Consider the following 24,804-nt stretch of genomic DNA (forward strand, 5'->3'; position numbering starts at 1 on the left):
CCACCTCCCCCACCTCCACCACCACCTCCACCACCACCAACTCCACCTCCACCTCCACCACAACCACCCCCACCTCCACCACCAAGACCCCCACATCTGCCACCACCACCTCCACCCCCACATCTCCATCACCACATTCACCACCAACTCCACCACCATCACCTCCACCACCACCACCTCCACCACCACCACCTCCACCACCACCAACACCATCTCAACCACCACCACCACCCCCACCTCTACCTCCTCCACCACCACCATCTCCACCACCTACACCATCTCCACCACCCCCAACACCACCAGGACCTCCACCTCTACAAACTCCACTACCACCACCAACACACCCACAACCACCTCCAACACCACCACCACCTCCACCAACTCCACCACCTCCATATCCACCACATCCACAACCTCTGCTACCACCAATCTCCACCTCCACTTCCACCAACACACACTCCACCTCCTCCACCTCCACCTACACCACCTCCAAGACAACCACCTCCACCACTACCACCTCTACCAACACCACCATCTCCAAAACCACCACCTCCACCTCCTCCAACTCACCTCCAACACCACCTCCACCACTTCCACCAAAACCAACTCCACCACCGCCACCTCCACCACCACCAACTCCAACTCTACTACAACCACCATCACCACCACCACCACCACCAACACATATGCCACCGCCACCTTGATCCACCGCCACCACCACCTCCACCGCCACCACCACCTTCACCACCACCACCACCACCACCTCAACCACCACCACCACCTCCACCTCGACCTCCTCCACTACCACGATCTCTACCACCTCCACCATCTCCACCACCACCAACACAACCACCACCACCACCAGCACCAGCACCACCACCAGCAGCACCACCTCCTCCACCACCACCACCTCCATCACCACCCACCCTTACCACCTCCATTACCACCACCAACACTACCTCCACAAACTCTGATACCACCACCACCTCCACCTCCTCCTCCACCACCAGAGCCTCCACCTCCAATTCCTCCACCTCCACCATCACACCCTCCACCTCAACTTCCTCCACCTCCACCACCACCACCTCCACCACCACCACCTTCATCACCACCACCTACACCACCTCCACAAACTCTGCTACCACCACCACTTCCACCTCCACCATCACACCGTCCACCTCCACTTCCTCCATTGCCACCACCACCACCTCCACCACCACCACCTTCACCATGACCACCTTCTCCACAACCACCACCTCCAGCACCTTCACCTGCACCTCTAACACCTCCACCTTTACCGCCTCCTCCACCTCCACCACCGCCACCACAATCTCCACCACCACCAACTCCAACTCCACCTCCACTACCACCACCACCAACACCTCCACCACTGCCACCCCCACATCTGCCACCACCACCACCACCACCACCCCCATATCCACCACCACAACCACCACCACCACCACCTCGACCACCACCACCTCCACGAACACCATCTCCACCACGACCACCACCTCCACCTATACCACCTCGACCACCACGACCTCCACCACCACCAACTCCACCAGCACCACCACCTCCACCTCTACCACCTCCACCACCACCACCTCCAGCACCGCCACTTCCATCTCCAACAACACAACCACCACCACCACCACCAACACCTCCACCAAGACCACCTTCACCACTACCTCCACCATCTTCACCAACCCCACCACCACTACCACCGACTCCACCACCACCACATTCACCAGGAACACAATCTCCACCTCTACCACCTCCAACACCAACACCAACACACCCACAACCACCTCCACCACCACCACCACCACCTCCTCCGCCACTGCCACCTCGATCCACCTCCACCACCACCTCCACCCCCACCTTCACCACCACCACCACCATCATCACCCTCACCACCACACCCATCTCCACCACCATAATCACCTGCACCACCACCACCACCTCCTTCCCCACCACCACCTCCACCGCCTCTGCCACCTTCACCACCGCCACCACCACCTCCACCACCACCAACTCCACCTCCACCTCCACCACCAACACCACCACCTCCACCACCTAAATCAGCACCACGGACACCACCACCACCACCTCCAACACCTCCACCTCCACCACCTCCACCAACACCACTACCTCCACCACCTCCACCTCCACCACCACCAACTCCACCTCCACTAACATCACCACCACTAACACCACCACCAACTCCTCCGCCACCGCACCCTCGATCCACATCCACCACCATTTCCACCGCCACCACAACCTTCAACACCACCACCAACACCACCTCCAACAGCACCACCACCTCCACCTCTACCTCCTCCACCACCACCATCTCCACCACCTCCATCATCTCCAACAACACCAACACAACCACCTCCACCACCAGCACCATCACGACCACCAACACCACCACCTCCACCACCACCACCACCTCCACCACCATCACCTCCACCACTACCACCACCTCCACCACCTCTCCCACCACCACCACCACCACCACCACCAACACCACCACCACGACCACATCCACCACCTCCACCTCTGCCACCACCACCTCCATCACCACCTCCACCACCTCCACCTCCACCACCACCACCACTACCTCCCCCACCACCACCTCCAACACCTCCACTACCACCAACACCTCCACCACCACCACCACTACCACCTCCACCTCTACCACCTCCACCTCAACATCCACCACTACCTCCACCACCTCCACCACAACCACCACTACCTCCCCCAGCACCACCTCCACCATTTCCACTACCACCAACACCTCCACCAACACCTCCACCACCACCTCTACCACGTCCACCTCCACCACCACCACCTCTGCCACCACCACCTCTACCACCACCACCACCTCCACCACCTCCACCTCCACCACCACTACCACCTTCACCTCTACCTACTCCACTACCACCATCTCCACCACCTCCACCATTTCCACCACCACCACCACCACCACCACCACGACCACCACCATCACCACCACCCCTCGACCACCTCCAACACCACCACCTCCACCACTTCTCCCACGACCTCTGCCACCACCACAACCACATCCACCACATCCAACTCCACCACCACCACCACCTTCAACTCTACCTACTCCACTACCACAATCTCCACCACCTCTACCATCTCCACCACCACGTACACCACCACCTCCACCACAACCCACGCTTACCACCTCCATTACCACCAACTACACCACCTCCACAAACTCTGCTACAACCACCACCTCCACCTCCACCACCACACCCTCCACCTACACTTCCTCCACCTCCACCACCACCACCTCCACCACCACCACATCCAACACGACCACCATCTCCACAACCACCACCTCCAGCACTTTCACCTGCACCTCAGCCACATCATCCTCCACCGCCTCCGCCACCTCGACCACCGCCACCACCACCTCCACCACCACCAACTCCACCTCCACCACCACCACCACCACCACCACCACCACCACCACCACCACCACCACCTCGACCACCACCACATCCTCCACCACCTCCACCATTTCCACCACCCCCACAAACCACCTCCACCACCACCAACTCCACCAGCACCACCACCTCCACCTCTACCACCTCCACCACCACCGCCTCCACCACCGTCACTTCCAATTCTATCACTACAACCACCAACAACAACCAACACCACCACCTCCACCACCACCATTTCCACCACCACCTCCACCATCTCCACCAACCCCACCACCACCACCACCACCTCCTCCACCACCACCACCTCCACCAGGACCACCACCTCCAACTCTACCACCTCCAACACCACCACCAACACACCAACAACCACCTCCATCACCACCACCTCCACAACCTCCACCACCTCCACCACCACAAACTCCACCACTACCACCTCTATCACCACCACCATCTCCAAAACCACCACATCCACCACCTCCACCTCACCTCCAACACCACCTCCAACACCTCCACCAACACCACCTCCACCACCACCACCTCACCACCACCAACTCCACCTCCACTACCACCACCAGAACCACCAACACCACCACTACCACCACCAACACCACCTCCTCCGCAACCGCCACCTCGATCCACCTCCACCACCACTTCCACCGCCACCACCACCTTCACCACCACCTCCACCACCAACTCCACCTCTACCTCCTCCACCACCACACTCTCTACAACCTCGACCATCTCCATGACCACCAACAAAACCACCACTACCACCAGCACCATTACCATCACCACCAGCACCACCTCCACCACCACCACATCCACCACTACCACCACCTCCACCACCACCACCCTCACCACCATTTCCTCCACCACCACCACCACCTCCACCACCACCACCACCTCCACCACCACCTCCACCTCTATCACCTCCACCTCCACCACTACCTCCACCACCTTCACCTCCACCACCACCTCCACTACCTCCCCCAGGACCAACTCCACCACCTCCACTACCACCAACACCTCCACCACCACCACCACCTATACCACGTCAACCTCCAACACCAACACATCTGCAACAACCACCACCACCACCACTTCCACCACCTCCACCTCCACCACCACTACCACCTTCACCTCTACCTCCTCCACTACCATCATCTCCACCACCTCCACCATCTTCACCACCTCCACCACCACGCACACCTCCACCTCCACCACCACCACCTTCACCACGACCACCATCTGCAAAACCACCACCTCCAGCACCTTCACCTGAACCTCTACCACCTCCACCTCAACCGCTTCCACCACCTCCACCACCGCCGCCACCACCTCCACCACCACCAACTCTACCTCCACCTCCACCACCACCACCACCACCACCTCCACCACGACACCCATCTCCACCACCACAACCACCACCACTACCACCTCGAACACCACCACCTTCACCTCCACCAACACCATCTCCACAACCACCCCCACCACCTCCACCTCTACCACCTCCACCACCACGATCTCCACCACCTCCAACATATCCACCACGCCCACCATCAGCACCACCACCACCACCTCCACCAGCACCACCACCTCCACCAGCACCACCACCTCCACCGCTACCACCTCCACCACCGCCACTTCCATCTCCACCACCACAACCACCACCACCACCATGACCACCACCACCAACACCACCACTTCCACCAACACCACGTCCACCACTACCTACACCATCTCCACCAAACCCACCACCACAACCACCTCCAACAGGACCACCACCTCTACCTCTACTACCTCCAACACCACCACCAACACACCCACAACCACCTCCACCACCTCCACCACCTCCACCACCTCCACCACCTCCACCACCTCCACCACCTCCACATCCACCACATCCACAACCTCTCCTACCACCAACACCTCCACCTTTACTTTCACCACCACACACTCCACCTCCACCTCCTCCACCTACACCTCCACCAACTCCCCCACCACCACCTCCATCACTACCATCTCTACCACCACCACCATCTCGAAAACCACCACCTTCACAACCTTCACCTCACCTCCAACACCACCTCTACCACCTCCACCAAAACCAACTCCACCACCACCAACTCCACCACAACCAACTCCACCTCCACTACCACTATTAGCACCACCGCCACCACCACCACCACCACCACCACCTCCTCCTCCGCCACCGCCACTTCGATCCACCTCCACCACCACCTACACCGCCACAAACACCTTAACCGACACCACCACCACCATCACCACATCCACCACCTCGACCTCTACCTCCTCCACCACCACCATCTCCACCGCCTCCACCTTCTCCACCACCACCAACACAAACAACACCAACACCGGCACCATCACAACCACCACAATCACCACCTCTACCTCCACCACATCTCCCAGCACAATCAGCAACACCTCCACCACCACCACCTTCACCACCATTACCTCCACCACCACCACATCCACCACCAACACCACCACCACCTCCACATTTACCACCACTACCACCACCTCCACTAACACAACCTCTACCACCACCACCAACACCAACACCTCCTCTGCCACCGCCACTTAGATCCACCTCCACCACCACCTCCACCGCCACCACCACCTTCACCACCACCACCACCACCACCACCACCACATCCACCACCACCTCGACCTCTACCTCCTCCACCACCACCATCTCCACCACCTCCACCATCTCCACCACCACAGACACAACCAACACCACCACCGGCACCATCACCACCACCACAATCACCACTTCTACCTCCACAACATCTCCCACCACAACCAGCACCACCTCCACCACCACCACCTTCACGACCATTACCTCCACCAACACCACATCCACCACCACTACCACCACCACCACCTCCACATTTACCACCACTACCACCACCTCCACTAACACCACCTCTACCACCACCACCAACACCACCACCTCCACTACCACCTACACCACCTCTACCTCAACCAATACAACCTCCACCACCACCTCCACCACCTCCACCTCCACCACCACTCCCACTACCTCCCCCACCACAACGTCCACCACCTCCACTACCACCAACACCACCACTACCACCACCACCACCTTCACATTTACCGCCACTACCACCACCTCCACTAACACCACCTCCACCACCAACACCAACTCCACCACCACAACCTCCACCACCACCAACTCCACCTCCACTACCACCACCAAGACCACCACCACCACCACAACCACCACCACCACCACCATCTCCTCGGCCACTGCCACCAGGATCCACCTCCACCACCACCTCCACCGCCAGCACCACCTTCACCACCACCACCACCATCACCCCCACCACCACCCCCATCTCTACCACCACAATCACCTCCACCACCACCACCACCTCCTCCACCACCTCCACCTATACCGCCTCTGCCACCTTCACCACCGCCACCACCACCTCCACCACCACCAACTCCACCTCCACCTCCACCAACAAGACCACCACCTCCACCACCTAAACCACCACCACAGACACCAGCACCACCACCTCCACCACCACCCACCATTACCACCTCCATTACCACCACCTCCACCACCTCCACAAACTCTGCTACCACCACCACCTCCAACTCCACCTCCATCACCACACCCTCCACCTCCACTTCCTCCACCTCCACCACCACCGGCTCCACCTCCACCACCACCACCACCACCACCACCACCACCACCACCACCACCTCGACCACCACCACCCCCTCCACCACCACCACCATCTCCACAACCACCACCTCCAGCACCTAGACCGGCAACTCTACCACCTCCAGCTCCACCGCATCCGCCACCACCACCGCCACCACCGCCTCCACCACCATCAACTCCACCTCCACCTCGACCACCACCACCACCACATCCACCACCACCAACCCCACATCTGCCACCACCACTTCCACCACCTCCACCATCTCCACCACCACCACCACAACCACCATCACCACCACCACCACCACCATCTCTACCACCACCACCTCCATCTCCACAAACACCATCTCCACCACCACCACCTCTACCTCTACCACCTCCACCACCACCATCTCCACCACCTCCACAATCTCCACCTCTCCCACCACTACCACCACCTCCACCAGCACCACCTCCACCAGCACTACCACCTCCATCGCCATCATCTCCACCACCTCCACATCCAACACATCCACAACCTCTGCTACCACCAACACCTCCAACTCCACTTCCACCACCACACACTCCACCTCAACCTCCTCCAGCTCCACCACTGCCACCTCTACCTCCACCACCTCCAACACCATCACCTCCACCACTACCACCCCTACCACCACCACCATCTCCAAAACGACCACATCCACCACCTCCACTTCACCTCCAACACCACCTCCACCACCTCCACAAACACCAAATCCACCACCACAACCTCCACCACCACCAACTCCACATCCACTACCACCACCACCAACACCTCCTCAGCCACCGCCACCTCGATCCACCTCCACCACCACCTCCACCTCCACCACCACCTCTGCCACCACCACTTCTACCACCACCACCACCACCTCCACCACCACCACCACCTTCAACTCTACCACCTCCACGACCACCATCTCCACCACCTCCACAATCTCTACTACCACCACCACCACCATCACCACCACCCCCACAACCACCTCCAACACCACCAGCTCCACCACTACCACCACCGCCACCACCTCTCCCACCACCTCTGCCACCACCACATCTACCACCACCACCATCACCTCCACCACCTCCACCTCCACCGCCTCTGCCACCTTGCCCACCGCCACCACCACCTCCACCACCACCAACTCCACCTCCACCACCTCCACTACCACCAACACCTCCACCACCACCACCACCACCACCACCACCACCACCACCACCACCACCACCTCCACCACCACCTCCACCTCTACCACCTCCACCTCCACCACTACCTCCACCACCTCCACCACCACCACCACTACCTCCCCCAGCACCACCTCCACCACCTACTACCACCAACACCTCCACCACCACCTCCACCTCTACCACGTCCACCTTCAACACCACCACTTCTGCCCCCACCACCTCTACCACCACCACCACCACCTCCACTCCACCACCACAACCTCTGCCACCACCACCTCTACCACCATCACCGCCACCTCCACCACCTCCACCACCACTACCACCTTCACCTCTACCTCCTCCACTACCACCATCTCCACCACCTCCACCATCTACACCACCTCCACCACCACCACCACCACCTCCACCACCTAAACCACCACCACGTACACCACCACCAGCACATCCACCACCACCCACATTAACCACCTCCATTACCAAAACCTACACCACCTCCACAAACTCTGCTATCACCACCACCTCCACCTCCACATCCACCACCATACCCTCCACCTCCACTTCCTCCACCTCCACCACCACCACCTCCACCACCGCCTCTACCACCACCACCATCTCCACAACCACCACCTCCAGCACCTCCACCTGCACCTCTACCACCTCCACCTCCACCGCCTCCGCCACCTCCACCACCGCCACCACCACCTCCACCACCACCAACTCCACCTTTACCTCCACCACCACCACCCCCACCTCTACCACCACCACCCCCACATCTGCCACCACCACCTCAACCAACACCCCCATCTCCACCACCACAATCACCACCACCTCCACCACCACCACCTCCACCACCACCACCACCATCTCCACAACCACCACCACCCCCACCTCTACCACCTCCACCACCACCATCTTCACCACCTCCATCATCTCCACCACCCCCAACACCACCACCACCTCCACCACCACCTCCTCCTCCAGCACCACCACCTCCACCTCTACCACCTCCACCACCACCACCAACACACGTACAACCACCTCCACCATTACCGCCAACTCTACCACCTCTACCACCTCCACATCCACCACATCCACAACCTCTGCTACCACCAACACCTCCACCTCCACTTCCACCAACACACACTCCACCTCTACCTCCTCCACCTCCACCTCCACCACCTCCACCACTACCACCTCTACCACCACCACCATCTCCAAAACCACCACCTCCACCTCATCCATCTCACCTCCAACACCACCTCCACCACCTCCACCAACACCAACTACACCACCACCACCTCCACCACCACCAACAACACCTCCACTACCACCAGCACCACCACAACCACCACCACCCCATCCGCCACCGCCACCTCGATCCACCTCCACCACCACCTCCACCGCCACCACCACCTTCACCACCACCACCTCTACCACCACCACCATCTCCACCACCTCCACCATCTCCACCACCACCAACACAACCACCGCCACCACCAGCACCATCACCACCACCAGCAGCACCACCTCCACCATCACCACCTCCACCACTACCACCACCTCCACCACCTCTCCTACCACCACCAGCACCACCTCCACCACCACCACCTTCACCACCATTACCTACACCACCACTACCACCTCCACCACCACCACCACCACCACCTCCACCACCTCCACCTCCACCATCACTACCACCACCTCCACCACCTCCACCCTCTCCACCTCCACTAATACCACCTCCACCACCACCTCCACCACCTCCACCTCCACCACCACCACTACCTCGCCAACACCACCTCCACCCCCTCCACTGCCACCTCCACTTCCACCAACACACACTCCACCTCTACCACCTCCACCTCCACCACCTCCACCTCCACCACCACCACCACTACCTCCCCCAGCACCACCTCCACCACCTCTACTACCACCAACACCTTTACCACCACCTCCACCTCCACCACCTCCACCTCCACCACCACTACCACCTTCACCTCTACCTCCTCCACTACCAACATCTCACCACCTCCACCATTTCCACCACCACCACCACCACCTCCACCACCTAAACCACCACCACGTTCACCACCACCACCACTTCCACCACCACCCACCTTTACCACCTCCATTACCACCACCTACAGCACCTCCACAAACTCTGCTATCACCACCACCTCCACCTCCACCACTTCCACCTCTGCTCCCTCCACCTCCTCCACCACCACCTCTGCCACCACCACCTTCACCACCTCCACCTCTACCACCACGACCCCCGCCACCACCACCTCCACCACCTCCACCTCCACCACCACTACCACCACCTCTGCCACCACCACCTCTACCACCACCACCACCACCACCACTACCACCACCTCCACCACCTCCACCTCCACCAATACCACCTCCACCACCTCCACCTCCTCCACCACCACCTCGGCCACCACCACCTCTACCACCACCACCTCCACCACCTCCACCATTTCCACCACCACCATTACCACCACCTCCGCCACCACCACCTCTACCACCACCACCACCACCTCCACCACCTCCACCACCACCACCACCTCCACCTCTACCACCTCCACCTCTACCACCACCACCTCCTCTACCACCTCCACCACCTCTGCCTCAACCCCCACTACCACCTCCACCACCTCCACCTCCACCCCCACCACCTCCACCACCACCTCCACCACCACCACCTCCACCACCTGGGCCACTGCCACCTCAACCACCACCACCACCACCTCCACCATCACCACCTCCACCTCCACCACCTCAACCTCCACCACCACCACTTCCACCTCCACCACCACCACTAACACCTCCACCACCTCAGCTGTTGTGTTTCTTCTCACACAATACAAATTATAAATGTATAACAAAACATGGGAAATAAAAAGAAATGTGGTCTGAAATAGGCTACAACATTGATGATCCTCAGAATGCTATGCTTAGTGAAAGAAGTTTTTACGTAGTCGGGTGGTGGTGGCCTTTAATCCCAGCGCTTGGGAGGCAGAGGCAAGCGGATCTCTGTGAGTTCGAGACCAGCCTGGTCTACAAGAGCTAGTTCCAGGACAGGCTTCAAAACCACAGAGAAACTCTGTCTCGAAAAACAAAAAAAAATGTTTTTACATAAAATGTCTAGATCTACCCAGAGCCAGGGTGGCTTCTCTCTTCAAAAACTGGGTGTTTTCCCCACATGTGCATCTACCTGTGCACCACATGCATGTAGTACTCATGGAAACCAGTAAAATACATCCTATCCTCTAGAGCTGGAGTAACAGAGGTTGTGAGCCACTATGTGGGTGCTGGGACCCAAACCCAGATCCTTTCCACGAACAGCATGGGTTCTTGCTGTGGAAGACCTGACCATCTTGTTTTGGGGAGGGTTGTGGAAGGATGTCAGAACTTTGGGCTAGAAACACTGTAGAGTGTTCACAGTTTGGTGAGCTCTTGTGAGATCCTGGAAGATTCGAGGAAAATGCTGAGAGCTATGAAGATGAGGGACACCCAGCTTGTGCAGTTTCAAAGGGAAGCAGAGACTCTACTGGTCCATTTGAGTTTGATTTGTTTTGTTTTGGTTTTTGGTTTCTGGTTGCTCTGTGTAGCCTTGGCTGTCCTGGAACTCAGTTTGTAGACCAGGCTTGTCTTGAACTCACTGAGATCCATCTGTCTCTGCCTTCCAAGTGCTGGGATTAAAGGCATTCACGTGCTGGCTGGAGAACAGCCTGTGAGAGTTCCATTCTCTCCTTATACCGTGTGACTTCTAGAGAGAAAACCCAGGTTGTCAGGCTACACAGCACGTGCCTGACCCACTGAGGCATCTTACTAATTCTTCCCAAATATCCGTGTTCAGCTGCGGCCGTCGGTACAGAAACAGCCCAAAGGTAGGAACATCAGGGCTGAGAAGCTCCACAGCCAGTTCTCAATGCAGCGACAAGAGGCGTGGCCACGTCCCCTCTTGCCTGCCCCTGTATGTTAGATCCTTCTAGGCCAGAACTTAAATTAGACCCTGATGAACCATGTGCAGTCAGGAAGGTTGGGAGTTCAAGAAGGCCAATCTGTGCTACATAATGAGACTTGTCACAGTCAATAAATCAACCCGAGTTCTCCACTGAGACTCCATGAAGCAGAGTGCACTGTGGGCCCAAGGCTGTAGCTCAGTGCTAGAGTCCTCATCTAGCAGGTACAAGCACATGGGCTCCATCTCCAGCGCTATACTGCACAGAAAAAGGAAGTGTTGCTGGCTTGGTGAGTTTCCTTCAACCTCAGTCACTAGCGCAGTCAGCACCAAGTTGGCGCACAAAGCGTATCCATCACCCTGCTGCTATGGCCTTTCCCATTCGTCCATCCCACAGAAGTCACTAGCTCCTAAAATTAGGTTCAATTCACTTTTTTTCCCCCAACGTAAGTTAGAAAGGTTGGGATACACCCCTGAAGTAGAGCACTTGCCTAGTAAGGTCCTGGGTCCCATTCCTGTCCGTTGGATGGCACCTACAGTATATAAACTTTATAACGCAGCTGCCTGAGTTGACTGACGGGTGTTCACTGGCACAGACTGAACAGTCAGGAGGTACTTTTGCTTCCTGAACTGCATTCTCTGCTTTCTCTTGCCACACATTTAGTTTATGCTCTACTTGAAAACCTCCGGCAAAATCACACGCTCATTTTGAGAAACACAACTAGTATCATTGAACACTGTTACTGGGTACTAAGTCAAGCACTTTGCAAATTCACCTTTCAACAGAGAGCCTAGAAATGTTTGCCTCTGGCTCTCAAGTACACATGGAGAGGGGCAGTCGGTGAAGGTGGCTAAAGAACATGTTCAGACAGGGTGGTGGTGGTGGCGCACGCCTTTAATCCCAACACTCAGGCAGAGGCAGGCGGATCTCTGTGAGTTTGAGGCCAGCCTGGTCTACAAGAGCTAGTTCCAGGACAGGCTCCAAAGCTAGAGAAACCTTGTCTTGAAAAACCAAACACACGGGGCTGGAGAGATGGCTTAGAGGTTAAGCTCTTCCAAAGGTCCTGAGTCCAATTCCCAGCAACCACGTGGTGGCTCACAACCATCTGTAATGTGGTCTGGTGCCTTCTTCTGGCCTGCAGGCATACACACAGACAGAATATTGTATACATAATAAATAAATAAATATTAAAAAAAATAAAAAACCAAACACACACACACACACACACACACACACACACACTCATGGCCAGTGCCTTGCAGCATCCATGTTTCAGAATTCTAGTCTGGGGTAGACCTCACAACCTAGGCTACTCTCCAGAACTGCATGTGAGTAAGCACACACAAGCTGGAGGGAGTGTTGTCGAACCTGGGCCAGTTCTTTGCAGAATTCTGTTTACACCCTGCACAGGACATTGGAGTCCCTCGAGCTGAGCCAGCAGATGTGGAACTCACACTGTGGCCTCGGTCATCTGGTGGTCATACTCAGACGTTTTGGTTTTGCAGTGCTGATGATCCAGCTCAGGGGCTTGCACATGTTAGATAAGCACCTTGTCGCTGAAATCTACACCACCAACCATTGGCGTTCTGAGAAGGTCTGAACATAAGGCTCACTGGTCTTGAATACACTCTATAATGAGCCTAGCCCCTGACTTGCAATGTTCTGTCTGTGCTTTCCAATCCTGGGATTCTATGTGTGCCACCATGCTTAGCTACCCTAAGACCTTTGCTGGAGCACAGGCTTCCGTCAGAAGTACAGTCAGCCTGGTGAATTTCCCAGGCTGTCTCTGCAAGCTCGAGGTCACCGTAGGGTCACCACCCCACTGACCTTTGAAACCAAAGATTAGTTCTCTCCATGTTTGTACCTTTTTTTGAGACAGAGTCTTTCTATTATGTAGCTCTGGCTGTCCTGGAACTCAGTCTATACAACAGGCTGGGCTCAAACTCACAGAGATCCACCTGCCTCTGCCTCCCAGTACTGGAATTAAGAAATGTGCCACCACACCCAGCTCATGTCTGTACGTTTTATAGCAGTGGATTCAAGTAGTGTGAACTTGACTAAATATGGCTTCTTCTGCCTGTTTTTATAGCTGCGGAAGCTGCCCGTGTTGTGGCACAGTTATGAATCCTCCCTCCCATTGCCATATCTATTGTTCTATTACATTATTAATGGGGTGGAGGCACATGTGTACACATGCATTATGGAGAGCAGAAAGACGCAGTTTTCCCTGTCTACCATGTGGACCCAGGGACTGAACTCAAATCATCAGGCTTGGCAGCAAGCAATCACCCTTGAGGACTCTTGCTAATGCAGTTTGTCTGTTTTCTCATGCTGGGTATTTGTGAGGATTTCTGGCACTGTGCACACTGGTGTCACAACTGACCTTCTACATTACATGTGAATATTCCTGTTGGAATCCATCCACCTAAGGGTACAGAGACAAGGGGTCACCTTCGAGTTTGACAGCATGTTTATAACCATTTTACAGAGAAGAGAATGAATTTCCAATAAACAATTAATGAAAAATAGTTAAATCCCTACCCCCCCTTTTTTTTTGTATTTTTCGAGACAGGATTTCTCCGTAGCTTTTGGTTCCTGTCCTGGAACTAGCTCTTGTAGACCAGGCTGGCCTCGAACTCACAGAGATCCGCCTGCCTCTGCCTCCCAAGTGCTGGGATTAAAGGCGGCTACCCCTTTCTTTTTATACAGGGTCCTATGCAGCCTAGGCTGGCCCCAAATTCACTGTATGGCAAGGATGCCCTTGAACTTCTGACCCCTTGCTTCTCTCTGCCCTTCTTTAGTTATGAAGTCATGCTAGTCTATGCACCAAGCATCTCAGTGAACATGAAGCCTGATGCTCCGTGTTTCTTAGGCATGTTCCTGCTACTGTAACAGGGTGGGCCTCTGACTCACTTCCCTGCTCTTGAGAGTCCTCTCCTTCTGTCGTGGTGCCTTGTCCAACTTCAAGAGAACGGTTTTCGCTTTATCCTTGTATTTTATTGTGTTATGTTTCTTTGTTATCTTTTAGAGTGCTTTTCTTCTCTAATGAGAGACAGAAAGGGAGTGGATACTGAGGGGAGGGAAGGAGGGGAGAAATAGGAGAGTAGAGGGAGGGGAAACTATATCAGGATGCATTGTATGAGAGAAAGTTATTCTAAAAAGCAGAGTATTTTAGAAAGGCTTTTAGTTTTGTTTTGGCTCACAGCTGGAAGGTTACAGTCCATCATGGTGGGAAAGTTGGAACCCTCCTGAGAGAACTTATGTAGGTAAAAGGAGAATACAGGGAGGCAATAAGCAAAAGTAGAGGAAGACAGGAACGAATAAAGGAAGGGGGAAGTGCAATGCTTAGCACCCACTGTGAGATGTTGGGAAGGGCAGAAACTAGAGGGAGGCAAGTGTATGTTAATACTTTGAAAGAGAGCTTTGAGATGAGAATCCAGAGAGAGGGAGTTGTATGTCAGTATGTTGAAACTTGAAAGTGAAGTGGAGGCCATTGCTACCTCATGGGTTCTTCTTATTTATTTATTTATTTATTTATTTATTTATTTATTTTACAGTGTTCTGTCTGCATGTATGCCTGCAGGCCAGAAAAGGGCACCGGATTTCATTACAGGTGGTTGTGAGCCACCATGTGGCTTCTGGGAATTGAACTCAGGTCCTCTGGAAGAACAACCAGTGCTCTTCACCTCTGAGCCATCTCTCCAGCCTCCGCCTCATGGTTTCTTGGGCTGCATTCGGGGGGCTTGCTCTTGGTTTCTCGAGAAGGGGGTGTGAATTTGGCTCCTTGAAAGAAAAAGTTAAACATATGAGAAGCCTTGGATGCACAGCCTTAGGCTCTGAGCATGTTGCCATTGTCGTTTTCATTTTAACTGCTTTCATTCCACATTTGGCAAAAGAACACCAGCATGCAGGGGTGGATGCGTGCAGAGTGGGCAGGCTCAGGCAGCTGCGTAGGCTTCAAGCTACAGCGTGACCCACCAGAGCCTGGCAGGGTGCAGCCAGTGCCATCTTGCCAAGCAGCTGCTGGGGGTGGGGGTGCCACCTCAGTTGCTACAGCGCCTACCTCAGGGTGAGAAGGCACACACTATTAACTGTCAGAGGGAGGGGAAATGCTATGTGTCTGGTAACTGTGGCCTTGAATGTCATATGGTCAAGGGAGAAGCCTCCTGGGTGGATGTTTTTCCACTTAGTGACTTGGTCACATCCTTCCACACCTGTTTATACTAATGAGTCCTTCCATCTCTGGGGGTGCACTGCTCTAACCATCTGGAGTCCCAATCAGCTCCCTTTAACTCTTCCATGTGCTACAGCCCTGCAGTTTCGACAGGATAATTGGGAATTAATGGGGACCCATCTCCTAGGTGGGTAGAGCCTCGAAATTATAGGTATGGCCAGTTATGTCATCATGTGGGCACATCCTGGGAAAGCAAAGGCTCGTGATCAGATTCTCCTGATCATACTGTGGAAAGGATCCTTGGCAAGCTTTGTCAGACTTCAAGGCTCCCATCCCTTAACCTGCTTAGATAATCCTTTTGTTTCTAATGGGCATAGTGGCTGTTATGACCCTCCTTCTTAGCCTTGCAGTCTGGTGGTAAGCATTGAACTACTCCTGGAATAAGCATGAAGACCATCCTGAAGGGACTTAGTATGACTGAGCCTGGCAAACATGGTTCTGGTAGGCCTTGCTGTTATGGTTTTTGTCTCTTTAAGAGACAAGCCACGCCCACTCCCAGCGGGGCCCTGCCCTCCTCTTGCCATCTAGATTCTCACTGTCCCTTTTGGTGCGTGCTCCCTCTCTTCAGCTCCCTTCTCTGTCTCTCTCCTTTCTCTTTTCCTTCTTCCCCCACTCTCTCTCCACTCTCTCTCCCCTCGGGACCTTCTTCCCCCACACTCTCTCTCCACTCGGGACCTGGAAGATGTCTCTGCCTGGAACTAGCTGCTATGTGGGCCCGCTGCCTACTGCCGCTGGGGATCTTGCAGCATTTTTAACACTTGCCCCTTCCCCATTCCCTCTTACATGCTAACCTTTAGATTATATTCCTAAAGCTAGCCACCAAGGTCTATTCCCTTAGAGCTACTTCTCCTTCTGAAGCTAACAAGGTTCATCAAAGTACTGAAATCCAGCAATCAAAAGCCCCCTTTTAGCTGCCCTAATTAACATGCCCAATCAAAACAAACCAACTTGGGGCTGAAGAGATAGCTCAGAAGTTAAGATCACTGGATGCTCTTCCAGTGATACCCACTTTTGGCAAGCAGGCATACATGCAGACATAATAATGTATACATAATAAATCTTTAAAAACAAAACACAGGGCTGGAGAGATGCCTCAATAGTTAAGAGCACTGCCTGCTCTTCCAGAGGTCCTGAGTTCAATTCCCAGCAACCACATGGTGGCTCACAACCATCTCAAATGAGATCTGGCGCCCTCTTCTGGCCCTCAAGCATACATGCAGGCAGAACACTATACATAATTTTAAAAAATCTTAAAAACAAACAAAAAAAAAACAAAAAACAATACAAAAACCAAACAAACAAACTCATCTGTAAGTGTGAATGTTACAGATCTGGAGCTGCAAAGGTATCCTGAGTTATTGGGAAGCCAGGTTATACCTTGAGCCGCAATAGGACAGCTCAGCCCTGGAGGGAAAGGTATCCTGATCTGTCAGGAAGTCAGGCTGAAAGACTGGGGTGCGGTGGGGGATGGTCTCCCTGCAGGACATAGCAACCTGCTCCTCTTCTAGAAAGAGCCATTACAGCTCTGTTCCCTATGGGACCGTTCTAGCAGAGCTATCTGCCTCTGCTGCAGCCCAAGATGTTACTTGTGTTAACACTCTGCTAAAGGGGAAGCCACTGCAGAAATGTAGCCATCTCCTCTGGCTCCAGTAAAAAGTTGTTACTTTTTTCTGCTCAGCCTGCTAAGGGTCCTTTTGTTCTGTGCTGGTGAGAAGATCTTAACCCAAGACTCTTCTGGGAAAGATTTATTCGGGGAAGGTGGCCGCCTCTGCCAGGGTAGTGAAGGACTTGAAGGACTGCCACCCGGACTGACCTGTCAGGGAAACTATATAGGGCTTCTCGGGGCAGAGTTTTCTGGGAGAAGGTGTTCTGCTCAGGCATTGGTTAGTTTACTTGGTCAGGGGCAGAGTTGATGCTGGCTCTGATTTCAATGTCAAACTTTTTCTTTCACTGGCTTTTTTTTCTCTCTCTAGTTTTGGGGCTAGGGCATATTTCTTTCACTGACTCTGGTTCAAAGTGTATTTCTTTGGCTATGGTTTCAGAGGCATTTTTTTTTCTTTGCTTCTGGGCTCAGGGATAAAGTGTTTCTTTCACTGGCTCTGGGTTCAGAGCCAGAGTAGGTTTCTTTGGCTGACCCTTTTTCCCTCCATTGTCCTAACATGGGGATTCCGCTTTTACCTTTAGAAACTGCCATTTGCCTATGGGCTGTAAGGCCCAGGGCAGCTTGCCTACTCTGCTTCCATGACAGGCTCAATAGAGACCAGCCAGAAAGTAGACCTGACTTTTGGTTTACCCTAAGGCAACACCTGACTCCAGGAAAGACCACCCAGGCACCACCCAGGAATGGACGAATCAGCATCCAAGAGGAAACTACCTAATGCTCCAAAGGAAATACCTAATGTTCCAACCGCTGTAGATAGCATCACCAGCTGTCCCTTAGCCCAGCACACACCCTTCCCTTTTCACTAAGACACCCCCTAGACAAATGTCAGTCACTCAGAGGTCCTGAACCTTAGAAACCCTTCACCCTAACCTCAGCTATGACAAAAACCCCACCCCAGTTGAGCTTGAGGCTCTCCAAGCGTACAGCTGCATCGGATTACACCGAGGGCCCAAGTTACAGCTTGAATAAAGGCTCTTTACTTTTTTAAAAAACTTTTTTTAAGCTTTATTTATTTATTATGTATACAGTGTTCTGTCTGTATGTTTGCAGGCCCAAAGAGGGTACCAGATCTCATTATAGATGGTTGTGAGCCACCATGTAGTTGCTGGGAATTGAACTCAGGACCTCAGGAAGAGCAGTCCGTGCTCTTAACCTCTGAGCCATCTCTCCAGCCCCTAAAGGCTCTTTCCTTTTTTTAAAAAAATATTTATTTATTATGTATACAATATTCTGTCTGTGTGTATGCCTGCAGGCCAGAAGAGGGCACCAGACCACATTACAGATGGTTGTGAGCCACCATGTGGTTGCTGGGAATTGAACTCAGGACCTTTGGAAGAGCAGGCAATGCTCTTAACCACTGAGCCATCTTTCCAGCCCAAGGCTTTTTACTTTTGCATATGGATTTGGACTCTCCAATCTAGGTGTAACAGAGCCACTTCTGTCTCCTCTCTATCCCTCTGGGATAAATATTCCTTCCCTCTCTCCCTTACTCCTTTCCCCTTCTCACTAATCCTATAGTTCCTGTCTTTGTCTCTTATTCCCTGCCCTATGTCTCTCTGGAGCAAATAAATCTCCTTCGTGCTAAGAACTTGGTCTTGGGGTGTCTTGTACCAATGCTGGTTCTTTCACATCTAAGATACCAAGAAAGTGGAGATGTGGAGAGTGGAGAAAACCCTGTGTAAATAAAGTTCCAAGTATATGCTGTAGATATGGACACAGCCATATCAAGACCCAGAGGGAACTGGCAAAGCCTTACCCTCAAGGATGAAGCCCAGAGGGATGGCAAAGCCTTCTCTTCTAGTCCATGTGCGTAGGAAACAGCCATTACAGCTTTCTCTTGGAGGGAGTTTCTGGCCTGTAGATGTTCCGCTGCTGAGACCGCTTCTCTGAAGATTAGCAAACCTGCTTCATGGATTCAGCTGCACAGCATGAACCCCACCTGGTGTTTATCTATATGTGATTGCCATGCCTCCTTGTCTGGCTGTGTACAGTAACCCCACCTCTCTATTCTGCCCTATAATAAACACCCTGAGCTTCCAGAGTGCTGTAGGCTTTCCATCCAAAAACCCAGACCATCTGATCCCTGCGTTTCTGTTTGTCTGTTTGTCTTTTTTCTATTCCCTGGCTGTTCCTATTTCAAGTCCACCCCTGGAGCTGTGTAAGGATGCAGCACACCAAGACTGTTAAAATTAAGGTCACCAGACACAGAAATGATTAAGATGGCCAGTGGGTGGTGGTGCACACCTTTAATCCCAGCACTCAGGAGGCAGAGGCAGGCGGATCTCTGTGAGTTTGAGGCCAGTCTGGTCTACAGAGCAAGTTCCAGGACAGCCATGATTGTTATATAGAGAAACCTTGTCTCAGAAAACCAAGAAAAGAAAAGAAAAGGTTCTGATGCTAAACATTCCAAAAACCAAAGGGCCGTGATGTCTGTGTTCCTTGCCTGACTCTGAATGACCACAAGGTGTTTGAACACCTCCTGAATCTTTGTATGGCCCCTGGAATACCTATCATGCTGTGTTACAAACTAGCTGCAATGCCCATTGTCCTCCCTTGCCCAGTTGGAGAATACTCCCTTAAATTTCCATTGTAACACAAGGCGTAGGCCACAGAAACATATCCCTAACTTAACAAACTCAACCCTCTGCCAGGACCACTTGGAACCATCCGGAACTGGACAAATTTAGATGTACTGTCTCTTTTTGTCCCCCACCCTCCATAACGCAAGAAGGCCAAAATTCGAATGCTGCTGATACTGATTGCGTATGATTGACATGGGTCTTTAGTCACATGTGCTCATGGTCATGTGAGGACATGCAGATTCACGAGCGTGCAAACAGAACCAGAAGGCATATGGGAAGCAGGCTTTGTGGAGACTAGGGCTTAATGTTCCTCCAGCCTCCCACAAAAAAAGATGAGGTAGATTGTTTAAGAAGAGAACCCCAAAGATGAGACAGGGAAGTCAGAGCATAGCTAACCAAAAAGAATCCTTTATCCCTAAGTGAGAAGTCGAGGGCCAAATGTTATGGGGACACTTGAAAATTTTTTTTGTTATGTTTTGTTTTGTTTTTTAGAGGCAGGGTTTCTCTGTCTGTCCTGGACTAGAACTCACAGAGATCCACCTGCCTCTGCCTCCCGAGTGCTGGGATTAAAGGCGTGCACCACCACCGCCTAGCTAGCACCTGAATTTTTACATCCCATGCGTAGTGGGCACCTTAGAGGCATCTGTTAGAGGTGTGTGGTGGGGAGGCTTGGGAAACAGCTCAGTGGACAAAGAGCTTGCTGCGCAAGAATGCAATCTGAGTCTGGATCCCTAACGCCTGGTACAGAAAACGAGGCATGGTGGCGTATGTCTAACCGCAGCCCCGGGGCAGAGATGGGCAGATTCTGAGGGCTTTGCTGACCAACCCGATCTCCCAGATCAGTAGGGAGAAGGTAAGCCAACTCAGACACACATAGGAAATAAAAACAAGTACAAAGAAAGGGCAGCTATGTCCATCTGTGTCCAGTTGGGCTGCCTTCCTCCTGCCGGCCTTTCCATATCCAAGGTCTCAGCAAGCCTTTGACCTTTGACCTTGGGCTTCCTTGTTTATGAAGTCTTTGGGCCTAAGTTACATTGCCAGCGTTCGAGGGTCTCCAGGTTGCAGTTTGTCGTGGGACTTCAGTCTCCATAACCACATAAGCCCTATCATGTGTCTCTACCATGGCACCCTGTTCTCTCCAGAGAACCCCAACTAATCCACCTACAGAAGGACGGATGGAGCCCAACATCTTTTCATTTTTTTTGCCCAAGATAGTGTTTCTCTGTGTCTGTGTAGCCCTGGCTGCCCTAAAACTTGCTGTCTTTGCTTCCTGAATGCTAGAACTAAAGGCATGCACACCACACCTGGCAATGGCGCCTGTTATACACGCCTAGACTCCCGACATTCAAAAGGCATTATCACCCGGGTTTCTGGAACATGCAGCACTAGAACATAGCAAGATCTCACCTCCTTGCTTTCTCTGTCTCCAGGAATAAGTGCCTGAGTGGTGTTGGTACGGTGGGGAGGAGGTGTCTCTGGTAACGCTCAGAAACCAGCTCAATTCTTCAGCTCTTCTCTCATCCTCTTTTTTAAAACCTGGGTCTTTATGACTCCATGAAAACCAAATTCTATACTGATTCCAGAAGCTTCCGAGGCGCGAGCTGCCTCGCCATCACCTCCCTACGTGCCACAGGCCTTACATAACCAGAGGACTTGAGTGAAAGGCTGCCCTTCACTCCTGAAGTGCTCGTCAAATATTAATCGAACACCTATGGGTGAGGCTCACCTACGAGCGCCCATCCCACTCTGGCCTCTCGGAAGCATGTCCACTTGACCACGTTCTCTGGTGTCCTAGCAACCAGAAACTCTGATCAGAGCCCTGACAAGGACATAGGCCATTCCTTGCTGACCGCTGTGACTTGCCACACTGAGCCTCTCGGGACCTGTCCCTGTAGCAGTTCAGATAATTAAAGGATATCACTTGTCCCCAAGGACGCCCAGAAGCCTTGCCACGTCAAGCCATCCCCTGGCAGGATGAGCTTTTCGGTCACGTTCGCTGAGCTGGCCAACATAGCCATACCGCAGTGTGGAGTGGTGAACTTCAAGGCCCTTCACCTCCTGATTCAGGGCATCCTGGACCACATCCAAATCGCTGGGCTCAAGAAGGTCCTGTCGGGAGAAGAGGATTTCCTCCAGACCTCACAGGTGGTGCTTATGCCCACAGAGGGAGATCCCCAGCCCATCCTCAACCCCATGAAGAGGCTCAGCAATGTCTTCGACCATGTGGTGGACCGCATCAACAAGATAGAGAATCAGATATTCGCCATGAAGGGCATGCCCTCTACCGCACAGATGCTGGAGGCCAGCCATGGGACCAACCGGCCTGCCGAGGACCTGTGGAACATGATCAAACTCGTGAAGAGGGTGGAGGGCAATGAGGAAGCCTTAGCGAAGGTAACTCCCTCCTGGAGAAGTGCTCTAGACCACACCTCTGCTCGTAGACATCTTGTCCCTTCCCTCTTTGTGATGGGCGATGTATCCACTGATAGAGAGAGCACGGAGCCAGGAGAAAGCTTGGAGTCAGGCAGAAGCCAAGATCCTTAGTTGGGAGCTGAGGAGAGAAGCCATACACAACAGACAACACAATATAGGATGGATTCCACAGTTGCACATGCCCAGAAGGCTGATGGGCAACTTCCAGGAGCCACAGGGCATGGTTACTTGGTGGATGTGGGGCTGGATTCTGGAGCTGTGGAGGTGTTTGAACCGCTGTCAGAGTGATGGGTGTTGAACTTTACCCCTGGGGTCAGAGCCACTAGGTTGTTTATTTACATTGGCTAATTTGGGCTGTGAAGACGCTCGATGAGTAAAATGCTTGCTGTGTAAGCATGAGGATGGGTCCAGACCCCGAACCATGAAAAAGACAGACCCAGTAAGACCCAGTAGCCTGTCGTTATAATGGCAGCTCTCACTTTAAATTCCCTCTCTCTCTCTCTCCTTCCCTCCCGTCATATGTGTTTGTTTGTGTACACATGTGTGAAGGTACCCTTGGAGGAGAGAAGGTGTCAGATTCCCCTAGTGCTGGGAACAGAACTTAGGACCTCTGTAAGAACAGTCACTACAGTTCTTAATCGCTGAGACATCTTTCTAGGCCCAATTCTAATTCAACTACAATGAGATGGGAGGTAAAGACAGGAAAACTCTCAGCAATCAAGGGCCAGCTATCCCATCATACAGACCAGTAATGAGACTCTGCCTCAAAGAGGTGGTAGGAGAGGTGACATCTGAGGATGACCTTTGGCCCCCATATGTCCAGTACATGTACACACACACACACACACACACACACACACACCATAGAAAACACACAAAGCTTTTTGTTTTTAGTTTTTTTTGGCTTTTTGAGACAGGATTTTTCTGCATAGCTCTGATTGTCCTGGAACTCTCTCTGAAGACCAGACTGGCCTCGAACTCACAGAGATTCGCCTGGTTCTGCCTCTGGAGGGCTGGGATTAAAAGTGTGTGCCAGCTGGGCAAGGTGACGTTTGTGAGGGCCAGGTGTAAGGTGCTAGGTCAGGACTGGGAGTGAAGCCATACCGGGCACTGGGAACACTTTTCTTCTATGCTCCGCTGGTCTGTGAGGCCTGATGGCTAGAAAAGCCCAATGCCAGAGAGACGTGCAGAATAACCGTCACCAATGGGAGGGCTCAGACGCAGGAAGGGCTCTTCCCACCCCCAGTGTGGTCAGAGTCACTAGAACTTCCTCCAGTTTCCTAGCAAGGCTCAGTCAGATGAGAGCCTAGACTGGGCGTCGGCCACGGGGGCTGTTGGGAGTGAACTCTTCAACGCTGGAGTCCGGAGAGAGGATTAAGGCAACACCATGCCCTACCTACCATCTCAGTGTCCTGTCTCCTGCCTTTCTGGGGCCTCACACTGTCCCGCTGCTTTATCCTCCCTGCCCAGGAAAACTGAGTGCTCACTGTGTACCCCGCGAAGCCCACTCTGCCT

General features: G+C 53.7%; 2 protein-coding genes and 1 pseudogene across 2 annotated transcripts in view; all 3 read left to right on the plus strand.

Annotated features, from left to right (window-relative positions):
* The first annotated feature begins 2,348 nt into the window (after positions 1–2,348).
* Positions 2,349–2,963, plus strand: LOC142859626 (uncharacterized; annotated as a pseudogene).
* Positions 2,964–4,230: 1,267 nt separating this feature from the next.
* LOC142859628 (uncharacterized) lies at positions 4,231–24,667 on the plus strand. The gene is given in 11 exon segments (XM_075989843.1): positions 4,231–4,261; positions 5,651–6,088; positions 6,091–6,261; positions 6,264–6,770; positions 7,202–7,278; positions 7,384–7,536; positions 7,769–7,891; positions 7,894–8,110; positions 8,339–8,589; positions 22,789–23,250; positions 24,566–24,667. Coding segments are annotated over 11 exon segments (2,532 nt in total).
* LOC142859631 (uncharacterized protein C16orf96 homolog) overlaps positions 22,831–24,804 on the plus strand; it is a 48,186-nt gene continuing 46,212 nt past the window's right edge. Inside the window, exon 1 of the mRNA XM_075989846.1 lies at positions 22,831–23,250. Coding sequence (XP_075845961.1) covers positions 22,831–23,250 — 420 coding nt within the window. The remainder of the gene's footprint in view (positions 23,251–24,804) is intronic.

This window comes from Microtus pennsylvanicus, chromosome 11 (genome assembly GCF_037038515.1).
Source record: "Microtus pennsylvanicus isolate mMicPen1 chromosome 11, mMicPen1.hap1, whole genome shotgun sequence".
NCBI classification, from domain to species: Eukaryota; Metazoa; Chordata; class Mammalia; order Rodentia; family Cricetidae; genus Microtus; species Microtus pennsylvanicus.